Consider the following 12,800-nt stretch of genomic DNA (forward strand, 5'->3'; position numbering starts at 1 on the left):
TTATATGTTTCGAGAAAAAATGTTTTTTGTTTTTGTTTTTCTTTATTAAAAGTTTGATGAATTCTCAAATAGGCATCATCTGTTTCGAGCATATTCTTTTTTTTCTATGTACAATATTACTTCCTATCCTAATAAAGAGGGCATTCCAAATTTGTAAACGAATTTGAGCAAACCTCAAGATTATTTTTTTAATCCGATGGATTTAATTTTTAATCCTTTTTAATCCAAGAGATTAATTTTTAATTTGTAAAACTAATTTGAATCTTAAATGACCGTTATTTTATTCAAGTCTGTTATGAATCATAGATCATTTATCAGATTCATGTACAGACTATTTTTATACTCTTAAAGAGAATAAGCGTTTTGGAAAACCCTAATACCTTAAAACTTAATATAAAATCGATAAAAATAAAATTCTCATCAAAAGTTTCACGATTTAATGCTACGAAGAGCAAATACTGCGGCTAATTTGTGGAAAAAAGATAAAAGAGAATCAAGTCAGTTGATGAAATATTCAATAAATAATCACAAAAAATTACCCTTTCCCTTCCCATGTATTGCTTCAAATGCGGCCAATTCCTCAGGATGGTCTTTAAGTTTGTGCTTCCTACAATTTGATCCATTAACAAAGCTTCGGGTACAGAAACCACACAAAAATGGTCTTAAAAATTGAAAACACATTTTAAGTAATTCATGAACATCATTGAATAATAAACAAGATCATTTACCTCTCTCCACTATGTAAATTCATGTGACATTTGAGGTCTTTTGATCTTTTGTATTCATTTGGGCAGTAAGTGCACTTAAATGGTTTTTCCTCAGAATGACATACTGTAAATACAATTAGCATTTCTTAGGGATGATTGCAATAGCTTGATATTATGTCATTACCCATATGAGCTTTTAAATTATTTCGATTACGATAAAGATTTCCACATATTTTACATTCATGAGACTTTTCCAAGTGAGTCTTTTTATGCTTCCGCAAACTATCCATGTTTTTGAAACGAGCTGAACATATATCACATTGCACGTTCTATAAGAAAAACGATTGAAAAGCACTTGAAATAACAAGTACTGTTATCAAAAGTATGAGTAGTCCTCACCTTTTCAGTACTATGAGAGTATAGATGAGATTTTAAATTTGATTTGGTACTAAACGATTTGCCACACTACGTAATAAAACAAGAGGAATAAAGGCATTAATTAAAGATCTTTTAGATAAGTTCAATCACTCAAAATGTCTTGAGAACGAATTGTCTAACCCAAATAAATAAAGTTTTTAAGATGCTCGTACCTGTTCACAAGTATATAGCGATGCCATTTCGTGCACACTCGTTATGTGCGATTTTAAGGAATTTTTGTTAACAAACTTTTTCTGGCAAATATTACACGGAAAAATAAGTTTGAGTTCATCAGGTAAATGCGTTTTTTCATGAGCCATTAATGTTCGCGAGTCTTTAAAGCAACGTGCACATTGATGACAGACGAATTTTTTAGCATCTGGTCCATGTTTTTGTTTCATATGATTGAGGAAAGATGCTTTCATCTTATATACCTTAAAAATAAGTTTTGTTTACCCAAATTTATATCAATATTATACTGTTTTTAAGGAGAAAGGAAATGTCTATTTGACTTACCATTTTACACTCTTTACATTCATAATCGAATTTTTCTGGAAAGTGTTTTTGTTTATGGATTAAAAGTCGTTTCCATGTTCCCAGTGTTTTTCCACAGTAACACATCACTTGAGGCAGGCAATCGTGAGCTTTACGGCAATGACTTGAAAGTTGACACATTTTTTGAAAATCTTGCTTACAAATATGACACGTAAAACTAAAAAGAAGGAATATAATCGATTCTGTTAATGCGACCCAGGCGGCTATTAAGTAGCTACTTACTCAAAAAGTTTTTCCTCGTCAGATTTCCGATATTTTCTTCTCTTCTTCGTTTTCAGTAACTGTTGATCTGATTCTGAAAGAATTTCATCTTCGGACTCAATTTGTTCAAATTTCAAGCATAACTTTGATTCACTTAGTTCCTCAATCGTTGAAATTTCACTCTCCATATCAAGTTCCTCTTCCAGCATCTCTTCTTCATCATCATTATCGCCAAAATCTTTACTTGATGTATTCGACTCATCGCCTATCCTTAGATCCAAATTATTTTCGATTTTTATCTCTAAGGCACCAGATATTATATTCGATTCTTGAAATAAACTCTCTAAAATTTCCTGATTTTTATCTTCTAATACTTTTAGTCCGAAACGATTGCGTATATTATTAACATTTTTCTCATAACTATAGTCTATTGCACTGTCTTGATTGATCAACATATCCGCCGGATCTTGTTCCTTGAGCAATTCTAAATTCTCCAATTCATGGAACATATTTTGCATTAACTTAACTTTATGTAAAAATTGGTTTATGTCACTCAAATAGACATTGCAATCCATGCATATCTTTATATTTTCTGTTGTTATCTGCAAATTAAATATTGTTATTGTCATAAAATTTATCAAGAATTTGATTTCTTCGAATTTTACCTGTGTGTTTAGGTTTTTCACAATTTCAATAATTTCTGGATCAACCTTTGATAAAGCTTCAAAGTTTCCACACAGTCGGCACCAATTTTGCCAGTCCATTACTCGTAAAAACTTAATTAGAACCAAAATTAGAAAAATTCTCTATTTATAAACACTGTGCGATCAGAGTTGGCGGAATACACTTGCATGCCAACTCAAAATTCAGCTGAAAATTTGAAAATTTAATGACCGTTGAGATTAACGGTAAAATTCCTTTGCTTACCATCGAATCTCCTCTAATATCATTGATTCAGGCATGCATTAAAAAGATAATAAGTTAATTTTTCATAATTTGGCTTTCTTTATTACTGACATTTGTTTTGGATGTTTAATATAACATAAAATACATTATCTAATAACAAAATAGGCTATGTCGAGTCATAATAATATCGGAAAATTGATCTAATGAAATTAAGAACTAATATGTTGAGTAATCAGAAAAATATTTACCTAAATAGCAAAACAGATCATAGTATAATAATATAAGCTATACCGATATTTTCTTTCAAATGTTTCCAGTCTCATTACTTTTTTGAATTTTTTGTTTCACATAGTAAAATATTAATTAAGTCACAGATTTATGCTTGATCAGCTTGTTGATTAACGATAGGTTGACGCATCTCATCATCTTCTGATGCACGACAACATAGACAGCGTCCAATAGCTCTCAATGGCTTCATCACAATTATATCATTATAGATGCACATGCCGAATAAAAGACTTGCAAATCCGAGAAGTTGTAATGGATGGAAATTTTGCCAGCCAATAGCCAATGAGACACTCCAAATGACAACTGTTCGAATGGAATCAAGCACCATGCGGGTTGTTGCTGAGATTTCTTTAGTTACTGAGATGCCAGCAAAATTGAAGAATGCAATTGAGAAGACAGTTCCTGTAATTGGAACTAAAAGCAAGAGATTGTGCTTTATCATGTAGAATGCATCAATTGCATCTTCTAAAACGTGTCTTGGATTATTCGAAAAAACTTCTGGTACATGAATGAAATACATCGGTACCAAAAGAATCGATAATACAACAAAGCCGAAAATTCCCTCCCATCCAACAGCTTGCAAACTTGGAATATTCAATGATCCCACATATTTCTCTTCATAAGTCATTTGTGTAGCCGTTATAATTTGAGCCAATACAATTAAACAATCACCAATCAAGATTTTCGTCGTATCACCCTTATTGTCATTTGACAGCATATCCGAAACTCCGACAATTGCTAACCCAGTGGCAATAAACAAAATTCCAATCCATCGTCTTGCTCCTAATTGTCTGCCCAAAAATATTTTCGAGAATAATGCGACAAAGATGATGACAGAGCCTCTTAACATTTGGAATGATGAAGCATAAGTTAATGTAAGTCCGACATACATTGTAGACGTTGCAATAAGATCGCACATCTGTGAATTTTTGATTATATTAATAGAATAAAGTACATACAAAAAATGATCATCAACTTACAGCTGGTGGCATCAAAATGAACTGACTAAAATTGCGATTTCCCTTAGTCAAAGTATGTTGATCTTCACTTCCATCCTGTAATAATTATCAATGTATAAATTAAATCTTTATCATAGCTTATGAGTCATTAGAACTTACATTCTTTCGTTGTAATCGACAAAAAAGAATTTTAAATACAACTACGCATAAAAATTCGCCCATGAACATAATGCATGCTTGGACAAAAGGATGATTAAATTCTCTTTCTGTTTTATCATCCTTTCCATACGATTTAATCTTGTCGGTCCATCTATATAAAATTAATTAAATAATTAGTTCAATGTTTTGGTGACCTTTAGAAAGTGAAATTAACTTACTTTGTTGAAATTGTATTAATGGAACCGCAAGTAACCATTAATAATGCTAAAAATACTTGATATCCAGTCCAGGCCATATTTAAAGCTATCAACTAATCACTAAATACACAAATTTTTAGTTTAAAATCAAGAAAAATTTCTTTGTTGTCCTTATTTCTTGTTTTTTATGGCGTATCTATTCTCTGAGTGACATTCCAATACTGAGAAATAAGTTTTTGTTTCTTTTATGCCAAATAGACGAGGGAGTAGGTACTTGGAAACTTTCATCATATTCATAAACTTTATATTTTGAGATTTCCACCCTCAATATTTTGCAAAGTCAGTCTATTATGTCCAATTCAATTAAAACTGTATGCTGGGTATTAATTTTGAATATTGACCGTTAAGCATCAAACTAACAGCATGCTGTGCAGATGAATATGCTTTGATAAAGGCAACATTAATTTACTCATGACAGCATCTAGCACTACATCCTGAGATATTGACTATTACTGCAATGATTAATGAGTCTAATATTAATGCCTATCCAAAACATCTTAATCATGATCGTCCGCAAAAAGAGAAGTGATCTGTGAAATTAGTAAATAAATAAATTTCAATTAGATCTGACACGAGATGCTTGACATTAGGAAGGATTAACGTAAATATGCTGTCTCTTGACAATTTTGATATAATTATTAATGACACTCAATATTCGAGTGCCGTCTATGTGCTTTCCATTTCTAACATGATCGATCGCATCTAATAAATTGCATCCTGCATTACTATTACCTTCTAACGTTAATCAATTAATAAGTATTTATTCCTGTGAAAATCTTTCATCGTCAAAATGTGTCCAAAAATATATATCTCATCCCCAATAAATGAAGAATGATCGAATTATTTTATAAAATCGACTATAAAAGTGTTGTGCAGTCAGTTGAATAATTTAGTAGAGATTTGAGGGAGCTGAAGTGAACAAGTCAAGTAATTATAGTGTGGATCTTCTCATTATTATATTGCTGTGCATAATAATATCTATTACATTAATAGTAAAATTCCAAGCCACTAAGCTACAGAATCAAGTATTGAGATTTAACGCTCATTTGGATAAAAATGGAAGAAAGCATGAAGCGATGGGAAGGTAAAGTTGCTGTAGTTACAGGAGCTTCACAAGGTATAGAACATTATATTGTATATTCAGTTCCATATTTAAAGTAATAATGATTATTAGGGATTGGTGCCGCAGTGGCTGTGACTTTAGCAAAGCATGGAATGATTGTTTGTGCATTAGCTAAAAGGTAATTATTTTGGATATAATCAGTGTAATTACACCTAATAATTAATTTATAGAAAGGACAAAATCGAGTCATTGCGTGTTGGATTAATTAAAATTAAGGGACAACTGAATGCTGTAGAATGTGACATTGCTAATGAACAATCTGTTCAAACTGCATTCACATGGGTCGAAAAGACTTTCGGAGGTGTTGACTTGTTGGTTAACAACGGTGGAGTCTATACCAAAGCCCTCTTTACCGATGAAAACAATTCACGAGAATTGAAAAACATCATTGATAATGAAATTTTAGGAAACATCTTGTGCAGTCGTCAGGCAATCAAGTCAATGAAAACTCGTGATGTCAATGGACATATCGTGAACATTAATTCAATTTTTGGTCATAAGGTTAATCAAGCTGTTCCAGGAAATAAGCCAATGAACTCCCTCTATCCACCAGCTAAGCATGCCATCTCGGCTGTGACTGAATGTATTCGTCAAGAACTTTTGTATTTGCAGACTCAAATTAAGATCACTGTAAGTTATTAGTCATCTTATATGTCCTTGATGTTATTAATTGACCTAATTTTACAGTCAATTAGCCCTGGATTGTGCGAACAAGACATTATTACTAGCTGTACTGACAATGAACTTGTAGGTTTGATGCCAAAAATGAAGCCAGATGATGTCGCAAATTCAGTCATTTACTGCATTACTTTACCAGATACCATTAATGTTCACGAATTGGTCTTGAAGCCAATCGGTGAATTCGTTTAAATCTATGCTGAACAAAATTCTGTCTAGTAAATATTAAGTAGAAAATTTAAAATATCCAAAAATAAAAATAAAAAGCATTGAGATGTCGTGTAAAATTTGCAATTGAGCGAAAAATAATTCAATAAATAATTGAGAGCAATTTAGATGATGAAAAGAATTAAATACTTGTTGATTCCTTTGACAAAACCACTGAGCGATTAATATACTAATTACTATTAATATGTAGCTTTCACATTGGACGATTGATTTCCGTTAATGTTGTGAACATGCATATTTTTCGCAAAGAAGAGTAAGAAAATATTTATAATTGACTGCAGTGCTATAGACATCTATAAATTACGGAGACATGCAGTTAATAAAGAACTCTCTCAAAGCGGCACATTCGTATTAGCGGAATTTATGAAATATTGTTCAAAGTCTTTCGCCAAGAAATTGTTTCAAACTTAATTGATGTAATAAAACATCAAGTCACCGCACATGAAAATCTCATATCATTTAAACTACTTAATCATGAATTCCATTGCTAGTTCTGGTCAGTCTTGAATTCAAATAGTATTAATAAAAACCTTATAAATGCATCTTCTTAAACAATTGTGTGGTTCTGAAATTTGAATCTTGAATGTTCGTTGAAGATATTCTTGAATTTCATATTTATTGAGATTTAATCAGGTTGAATCATATGTTTAGCTATATCACTAAGAACTGCTTGAATTTTCTCCAGTAATTCTTCTCCTTTTTTTACTACTTCCTCTAAACGTTCAGCCTCGAGTCGATTCTCTTCTTCTAGCATCTGTAAACTTTGAACTTGTAATTCTGGGGAGCTTTCATCGTTTGGTAGGGAATCTATTAGTTGATCAATGTCTTTTGCACATCTTGTGATTATTGTGGCGAATAATTGGGCTGTAAATGGAAAAAGGATGTTGTTTATGACTACTAAAATATTGTTACTGGATCTTACCATAATCTTCTTGATTATTATTTTGTTGAGGAGTTTGAGAGCCAGATCTTTCGAATCCTGTGAATTTGCTTGGAACAGAACATTGTTGGAGAACACCTAAACAGAAAAAACTTTTAATTTCACTTAAGTTTCGTAAATATTATTCGTGCTTACCGATTGAGTTACAAAAATTCTCCGCTTGCTGAAAATATAAAACTATTAAAATATAATCCACATTATCCTGGTTGATTAACTCACCTGATTAACCATGTCTTGTAGTTGAGTAAGTCTATCTGCCATTTTAATTTAATTATTTTAATTTTTATGATGAAAAAATACTTCTGTTTACGTTTTGTTGATTTCTACTGCGGCAGTAAAAAAGATGAGTTGTCAGCATTAAAGCGCATTTACGATGATGATAATATTGTCAGAAAGTTTATAGTTGACAGACAGACATTTAATAGCAAAATATTCGTCTAACCAAAAATTAGTATAGTTGCTGGGATTTGAAAAATATTGAAAATTACTTAAAACAATGAGGAAGGCACCAAATTACAAATTTTTGGACTTGGCACATAGAGGAGTGGTTGTTACGTGCATTGGACTTACACTTTACGGCTCATGGCTACTTGGCAGTAAATTCTATACCTATTTTACAGTCATAAAACCTAGAAGGCAAGAGGAAGAATTGCGAATAATTCAAGTAAGTTAATTCTATTAAAAATAAACGATTAGGTGATTTAATATGTATGTATTTTCAGGAATTAGATAAAATGGATACTTCAGTTTTGATTGATAAGGCAAAACCCTTCAGTAATTGAGCTTTGTAAATTTTCATTCTGTGAGATCCAGTGAATTAGATTTTAAAATAAAGATTGTTTGTTTATAGAAAACTAATTAGACATCCAGTTTAAATTTAGTTATAGTCAATGATTGTGTATCTTCGTCGCAGATTAACAATAGATTCCCTGAAAAGTTTGGTCAATTTTAATTCAATATGAATATTTTCCAAATTAATTTTAGAGGAAGTAGTCAGAATCTAAGCCAGCCGGCAATCACCCCATTAGAGATTCATATGTAGGTTGATCTTAAATGAAGAAGGATATTAAAGATGTCCATGATTTTTCGTTTGAGTGTTTCAAAACCGTACAAATGTTTCAATAAAAATTAATTGTACCGTTCGAAAATTCAAATGTGAAACGGTCGTTGAATTTTCTAAATTTAAAATTTAATAAAGTAGATTTGGAATCCTGAAAATTGTAATAATTTCTGCAAGTAATAATGTTAAAGCAATTGGTTCCTTTTTTTTATTTTACTCTTATAAAATTTATTAATCAATTAATTGGTTATCGGTTATCTTTTGTATTCTATATATCCTTTGTTGTTGCTGTAACTAACTCAAAGTTTTTTTTTCATTATTTTATTTAATATTTTTTTTTTAGAAAAAGACCCCTTAAAAATTATTTAATGCTTGTTAGTCGCTTTTCTCTTTAAACAAAAATATAAAGAAATGTCTTGCTGGGGAAAAAAATAATAAATCTTATGGATTTTACATAAATAAATTAATGAAATGGCTTATCTACCATAATTTAATTTCTTGCTAATCTAAATTCTTTTCTCCTATATCTCCTCATCCTCATCCTCACATTCCCGAAAAGAAAAATAGTTAATGTCAAATTAATTAATAAATTTCTCTTTAATTCTTGCACATTCCATTCTTTATAAATTTTCTTTCTTTATTATACTTAGGAGCATATAAAAATGCAAAAAAGGAAGTCGATTTAACGATTTTTTTTATAAAAATAATCTGAATTATTCTCTTTTTTTCACTATTTACTAAAAAAGTTATTAAAACTGTTGAATTTCATATGAATAAAGGCTGAAATTATTATAATATAATAATGGATCGACAGACGTATACGTGGGAAATTTGAAGTAAACTTTATCTTCCTTTACGTAATTAATGAAAAATATGAAATTTTCATATTTGTGTGCGAATTTTAACAATTACTATCGTTTATGATTGTTGGGTAACTTATGAAAATTTCATTACATTTTATGTTTAGGTAGGATCGATTTCAATATCAGGTGGATTATCTTCATTCCTATTTGGATATTTTATGAATCCAGTTTGTGTCTAAGATAAGTTAATTGACTAATTGAAAAGCTATTAGGTATTAAAATGCCGCTATTATATTTCAGAATGCTTTGATGTCCAATATCTGGTTTAAAGTGTGTATGGGTCTAAATAAAGGATACAGGAACATCCCAATAAATTGAGACCACTCCTTCCTCTTTATAGATACACTCCTATTACTGATATCAGGTCCTAATGCCATAAAATTATCATTAAGATAGCAAGAGATTTGCTGTAATCTCTACTAATCCAAAAGCTTTATCAAAAGTCACATGAATTATCATTAACTAGCATTAGACACAAACTAGACTCATCCCAAAGCAGAAAATAAACTTCATTTGCAAATCCCCCACGCTTTAAGATTAAATGATGATAAATAAATTAATTTCATAGAAAAATATCCACGATTTTCATTTTTATGGAGCAATAATAGTTTTATGCAGAAAAATAATAAATTGAAATAGAGTAGCTCCATCACATTCCTCTCTCATAACCATATCGTCTATACTTTGATTGATAATTTTTCTCCATTTCGTCACTATACTTTATAAAATTATTTAATTTACCATCTCAAATGTAATATACTTCCTAACAATATTTTTTTTTCTTTATGTATGATAAATTATCTGGACTTGAAAAATAAATTCCAGATTAGGAAAACCTTTAATTATTTTTTTTGCTTCTTCTATAAAAAAGAAATACATATTGACGGATAATGATTATGTAAAATCAGTAAAATAGAATAATTTATAAATGGTTAATAACCCAAAAATAATAAAGATGTAAGAATCTTATATAATGCGTTGCGTACGACATAGAATAAACATTATTTTCTTTTCATATACTTTTTCTATCCCATAATTATTTTCTGCGATAAGATTTTCTTATTTTTTTGTTTATAATCTTGGAAAAATTGAAAATTATAAGAAAAATTAGAAAGCTCTTTTAAGAAAGTTTGCATTTAGAACTTTGATATAAAAAGATAATAAGTCGATTGTTGTTGTTGATTTGAAGATAGTTTGAGGCCTTTCTACAAGATCTTGCATCTCTTCTTTTTTGCGGGTTCTGGTGGCTCAAGAGCAGCTAAAATCGCTTCATCAAATACATTTTTCAAGCCTTTCTGCAATGAGTCCAAAGAAGCACACACAAAGATTAAAAATTAATTATCAGATGAGCGGAAGTGATGATACTACATACCTGTGTCAATGCCGAACATTCAACATATTTGACAGCCTTCAATTCTTTTGCCAATTTCTCGCCTTGCTCTAATGTTATCGGTTTTTGTTTGTTCTTTGCCAACTTCTCCAATGTACCATTCTCGTCGCGTAAATCGATTTGTGTACCGACTAGCAAGAATGGTGTCTTTTGACAATGATGTGTAATCTCTGGGACCCACTATAAAGTTGTCATGAATCATAAAAAAATAACAGTATTAACATCATGAACATGTGCTGACAATTAACAATATTTTTTTTTACCTTTTCTTTAACATTTTCAAATGAACTTGGACTAACAACAGAAAAGCACACAAGAAATACGTCGGTTTGTGGATATGACAACGGTCTCAAACGATCGTAGTCCTCCTGACCTAAATTCATAAAAATGGAGGATGATGAATGATATTAAAATTCAAAGCGTGTCTTTAGGGTATTTACCGGCTGTATCAAACAATCCTAGTGTGTATGGCTCGCCACCTATCATGACTGTAACTGCATAGTTATCGAAAACAGTTGGAACGTATTCAGATGGGAATTTGTTAGTTGTGTATGAGATAAGGAGACACGTTTTACCGACAGCACTGTATAGAAGATGAAAATTAAGAGGAAATTAGATAATGTGACGACAGAAAATGCCATGACGAGTTCTTACCCATCTCCAACGACAACACATTTAATGGTCTGCATTTTGGCCTCACAAGTCTATTAAATAATCTTTTATATGGCGTAAAGTTTAGTTTTTCTCACAATCAAATTATATTGATGGATTTCACACTATTATAGGCAAATTTGTGTTTCTAGCTTCCAATTATGTCCTTACTTATATGAATTCAAGTTTAAAAATTACAAATTAGAAAAAACTAAACATCTGAAAGTAAATAAATTAAGTAAAGAATGGAAACGATTAGAATTTAGAATTGGAAATATCTGTGGGAGTGTCTATATATGCAAATACTAGCAAGTCCATTCGTCAAAAACAACAAAATAAATCGTCACTGTTTTAGTGCTCACAAATTGCCAAAATTATAGAACTTCCCAAACTTCTTCTTATTCCGCTCACTTAAAATTGCATACACAAAACAGTAAGTATCTAAACGACATTTGTAAACGAGCTACTTGCCAAACAAAAAAAATTTTTTTTTTTGAGTCATACGAATTGATTACATTAAGCCATAAGTGAATTTAGAAAGCATAAAGCATCGAGTTTATTAAACAGAAATGTAAAAATATAATAAAGTTATTGAGAGCTTATGAATGATTCATCATTATTAAACATTTTATCTGCGATCACTTAATACTCGTTGCTTTAGATAATATTCTTTCTCTCTTTCCTATTATCGTTTTATCACTTATTTTCATGAAAAGACAAATATTTTCACTCAAAATTTACACATTAATTGATTATGCGAGAAACAGCAAAAAGTCCATAAACTTAAATTTACGAGAAAAATCTTCAGATTGTGTGATGCTTCAGAATATGGAATTTTTATTATTTTATTAATTTGCATTCGAGAAGAAAAAAATCTTTGCTGAATCATAAAAATCACTCCCTTTTTGCTGTATTGATAGCATTGATCCAGCATAAATTTTCTTAATTTTACTCAAAACTTGATTTAAGATCCAATATTTAAGAAGTTAATTATAAATATCAATATTTTCAGCATCGATTAATGCTTATCAGACTGATTAATTATAGCGTTTAGGGTTTGTGACATAATCTTCAAAAATATCCCGGAATATATGAGCAGCCATTTTCACGCTAACTTTCATTAATTGTTTCACATATTTTTGGCACTTTATAGCACTTTTTCGGTGATTAATTTACTTGCACACGATTCTTTAATGTTTTAACTAAAGTATTATACACTTAATTCAATGATATATTGATTAAAAGATCACTTTATTACCTATAGAAGTTTTATAAATCTTTCTGTTGTTCGTTGCGAGTTAATTCTCTAAAGGGCAACTAACTCAGTGAATTTATAATTCCGTCGTAGCTTAATTCCTGAACAAACTAATTCAAATTATTTTTGTAACGGATATTATTTCCAATTTTTTCAAAATTTT

General features: G+C 30.3%; 5 protein-coding genes across 6 annotated transcripts; 1 reads left to right on the forward strand and 4 right to left on the reverse strand.

Annotated features, from left to right (window-relative positions):
- Nucleotides 1-71: 71 nt before the first annotated feature.
- LOC139086076 (oocyte zinc finger protein XlCOF6-like) lies at nt 72-2,722 on the reverse strand. Its single transcript, XM_070634387.1, has 9 exons — nt 2,546-2,722; nt 1,902-2,482; nt 1,641-1,836; nt 1,298-1,558; nt 1,107-1,172; nt 892-1,036; nt 729-831; nt 540-661; nt 72-464 (listed from the first exon to the last, which is right to left on the reverse strand). Exons 1-9 carry the CDS (start codon nt 2,642-2,644, stop codon nt 430-432), a joined length of 1,608 nt encoding a protein of 535 aa, XP_070490488.1. The 5' UTR covers nt 2,645-2,722; the 3' UTR covers nt 72-429.
- A 139-nt stretch (nt 2,723-2,861) lies between these two features.
- Nucleotides 2,862-4,626, reverse strand: Tango9 (transport and golgi organization 9). Its single transcript, XM_070634395.1, has 4 exons — nt 4,411-4,626; nt 4,193-4,343; nt 4,055-4,129; nt 2,862-3,993 (listed from the first exon to the last, which is right to left on the reverse strand). The coding sequence occupies exons 1-4, from the start codon at nt 4,485-4,487 to the stop codon at nt 3,163-3,165; spliced, it is 1,134 nt and encodes a 377-aa protein (XP_070490496.1). The 5' UTR covers nt 4,488-4,626; the 3' UTR covers nt 2,862-3,162.
- Nucleotides 4,627-5,312: 686 nt separating this feature from the next.
- LOC139086312 (farnesol dehydrogenase-like) lies at nt 5,313-6,572 on the forward strand. 2 transcript variants are annotated; one of them, XM_070634731.1, is made up of 5 exons: nt 5,313-5,376; nt 5,443-5,566; nt 5,624-5,690; nt 5,743-6,202; nt 6,260-6,572. In XM_070634731.1, the coding sequence occupies exons 2-5, from the start codon at nt 5,506-5,508 to the stop codon at nt 6,440-6,442; spliced, it is 771 nt and encodes a 256-aa protein (XP_070490832.1). In that variant the 5' UTR covers nt 5,313-5,376; nt 5,443-5,505; the 3' UTR covers nt 6,443-6,572. The 2 variants fall into 2 exon arrangements, with proteins under 2 accessions (XP_070490832.1, XP_070490831.1); XM_070634730.1 differs by having other exon boundaries at nt 5,348-5,566.
- A 505-nt stretch (nt 6,573-7,077) lies between these two features.
- MED21 (mediator complex subunit 21) lies at nt 7,078-7,764 on the reverse strand. Its single transcript, XM_070634338.1, has 4 exons — nt 7,638-7,764; nt 7,554-7,581; nt 7,401-7,496; nt 7,078-7,342 (listed from the first exon to the last, which is right to left on the reverse strand). Exons 1-4 carry the CDS (start codon nt 7,677-7,679, stop codon nt 7,104-7,106), a joined length of 405 nt encoding a protein of 134 aa, XP_070490439.1. The 5' UTR covers nt 7,680-7,764; the 3' UTR covers nt 7,078-7,103.
- An 894-nt stretch (nt 7,765-8,658) lies between these two features.
- On the reverse strand, nt 8,659-12,718 carry Cdc42 (Cell division cycle 42). The gene is made up of 6 exons (XM_070634337.1): nt 12,641-12,718; nt 11,386-11,601; nt 11,172-11,314; nt 10,995-11,104; nt 10,714-10,911; nt 8,659-10,636 (listed from the first exon to the last, which is right to left on the reverse strand). Exons 2-6 carry the CDS (start codon nt 11,418-11,420, stop codon nt 10,547-10,549), a joined length of 576 nt encoding a protein of 191 aa, XP_070490438.1. The 5' UTR covers nt 11,421-11,601; nt 12,641-12,718; the 3' UTR covers nt 8,659-10,546.
- Between the last annotated feature and the right edge of the window lie 82 nt (nt 12,719-12,800).

The sequence above is a fragment of the Chironomus tepperi genome, unplaced genomic scaffold, assembly GCF_022539635.2.
Source record: "Chironomus tepperi strain 1889 unplaced genomic scaffold, CSIRO-AGI_Ctep_v1 contig_85, whole genome shotgun sequence".
NCBI lineage: Eukaryota > Metazoa > Arthropoda > Insecta > Diptera > Chironomidae > Chironomus > Chironomus tepperi.

What these genes read in the sequence shown, in the direction of transcription:
- LOC139086076 (XM_070634387.1), bottom strand. Translation starts at nt 2,644, where the DNA reads ATGGACTGGCAAAATTGGTGCCGACTGTGTGGAAACTTTGAAGCTTTA. An exon ending in AATGTAAAGAGTGTAAAATG is followed by an intron (nt 1,559 to 1,640) that starts GTAAGTCAAATA and finishes CTTATTTTTAAG; the next exon opens with GTATATAAGATGAAAGCATC. An exon ending in TAATTTAAAAGCTCATATGG is followed by an intron (nt 832 to 891) that starts GTAATGACATAA and finishes TTGTATTTACAG; the next exon opens with TATGTCATTCTGAGGAAAAA.
- Tango9 (XM_070634395.1), bottom strand. Translation starts at nt 4,487, where the DNA reads ATGGCCTGGACTGGATATCAAGTATTTTTAGCATTATTAATGGTTACT. An exon ending in ATTAATACAATTTCAACAAA is followed by an intron (nt 4,344 to 4,410) that starts GTAAGTTAATTT and finishes AATTTTATATAG; the next exon opens with ATGGACCGACAAGATTAAAT. An exon ending in TCATTTTGATGCCACCAGCT is followed by an intron (nt 3,994 to 4,054) that starts GTAAGTTGATGA and finishes AAAAATTCACAG; the next exon opens with ATGTGCGATCTTATTGCAAC.
- LOC139086312 (XM_070634731.1), top strand. Translation starts at nt 5,506, where the DNA reads ATGGAAGAAAGCATGAAGCGATGGGAAGGTAAAGTTGCTGTAGTTACA. An exon ending in AGTTACAGGAGCTTCACAAG is followed by an intron (nt 5,567 to 5,623) that starts GTATAGAACATT and finishes AATGATTATTAG; the next exon opens with GGATTGGTGCCGCAGTGGCT. An exon ending in AGACTCAAATTAAGATCACT is followed by an intron (nt 6,203 to 6,259) that starts GTAAGTTATTAG and finishes CTAATTTTACAG; the next exon opens with TCAATTAGCCCTGGATTGTG.
- MED21 (XM_070634338.1), bottom strand. Translation starts at nt 7,679, where the DNA reads ATGGCAGATAGACTTACTCAACTACAAGACATGGTTAATCAG. An exon ending in GAATTTTTGTAACTCAATCG is followed by an intron (nt 7,497 to 7,553) that starts GTAAGCACGAAT and finishes TTTTCTGTTTAG; the next exon opens with GTGTTCTCCAACAATGTTCT. An exon ending in TAATAATCAAGAAGATTATG is followed by an intron (nt 7,343 to 7,400) that starts GTAAGATCCAGT and finishes TTCCATTTACAG; the next exon opens with CCCAATTATTCGCCACAATA.
- Cdc42 (XM_070634337.1), bottom strand. Translation starts at nt 11,420, where the DNA reads ATGCAGACCATTAAATGTGTTGTCGTTGGAGATGG. An exon ending in AGGATTGTTTGATACAGCCG is followed by an intron (nt 11,105 to 11,171) that starts GTAAATACCCTA and finishes TTATGAATTTAG; the next exon opens with GTCAGGAGGACTACGATCGT. An exon ending in TTGAAAATGTTAAAGAAAAG is followed by an intron (nt 10,912 to 10,994) that starts GTAAAAAAAAAT and finishes ACAACTTTATAG; the next exon opens with TGGGTCCCAGAGATTACACA.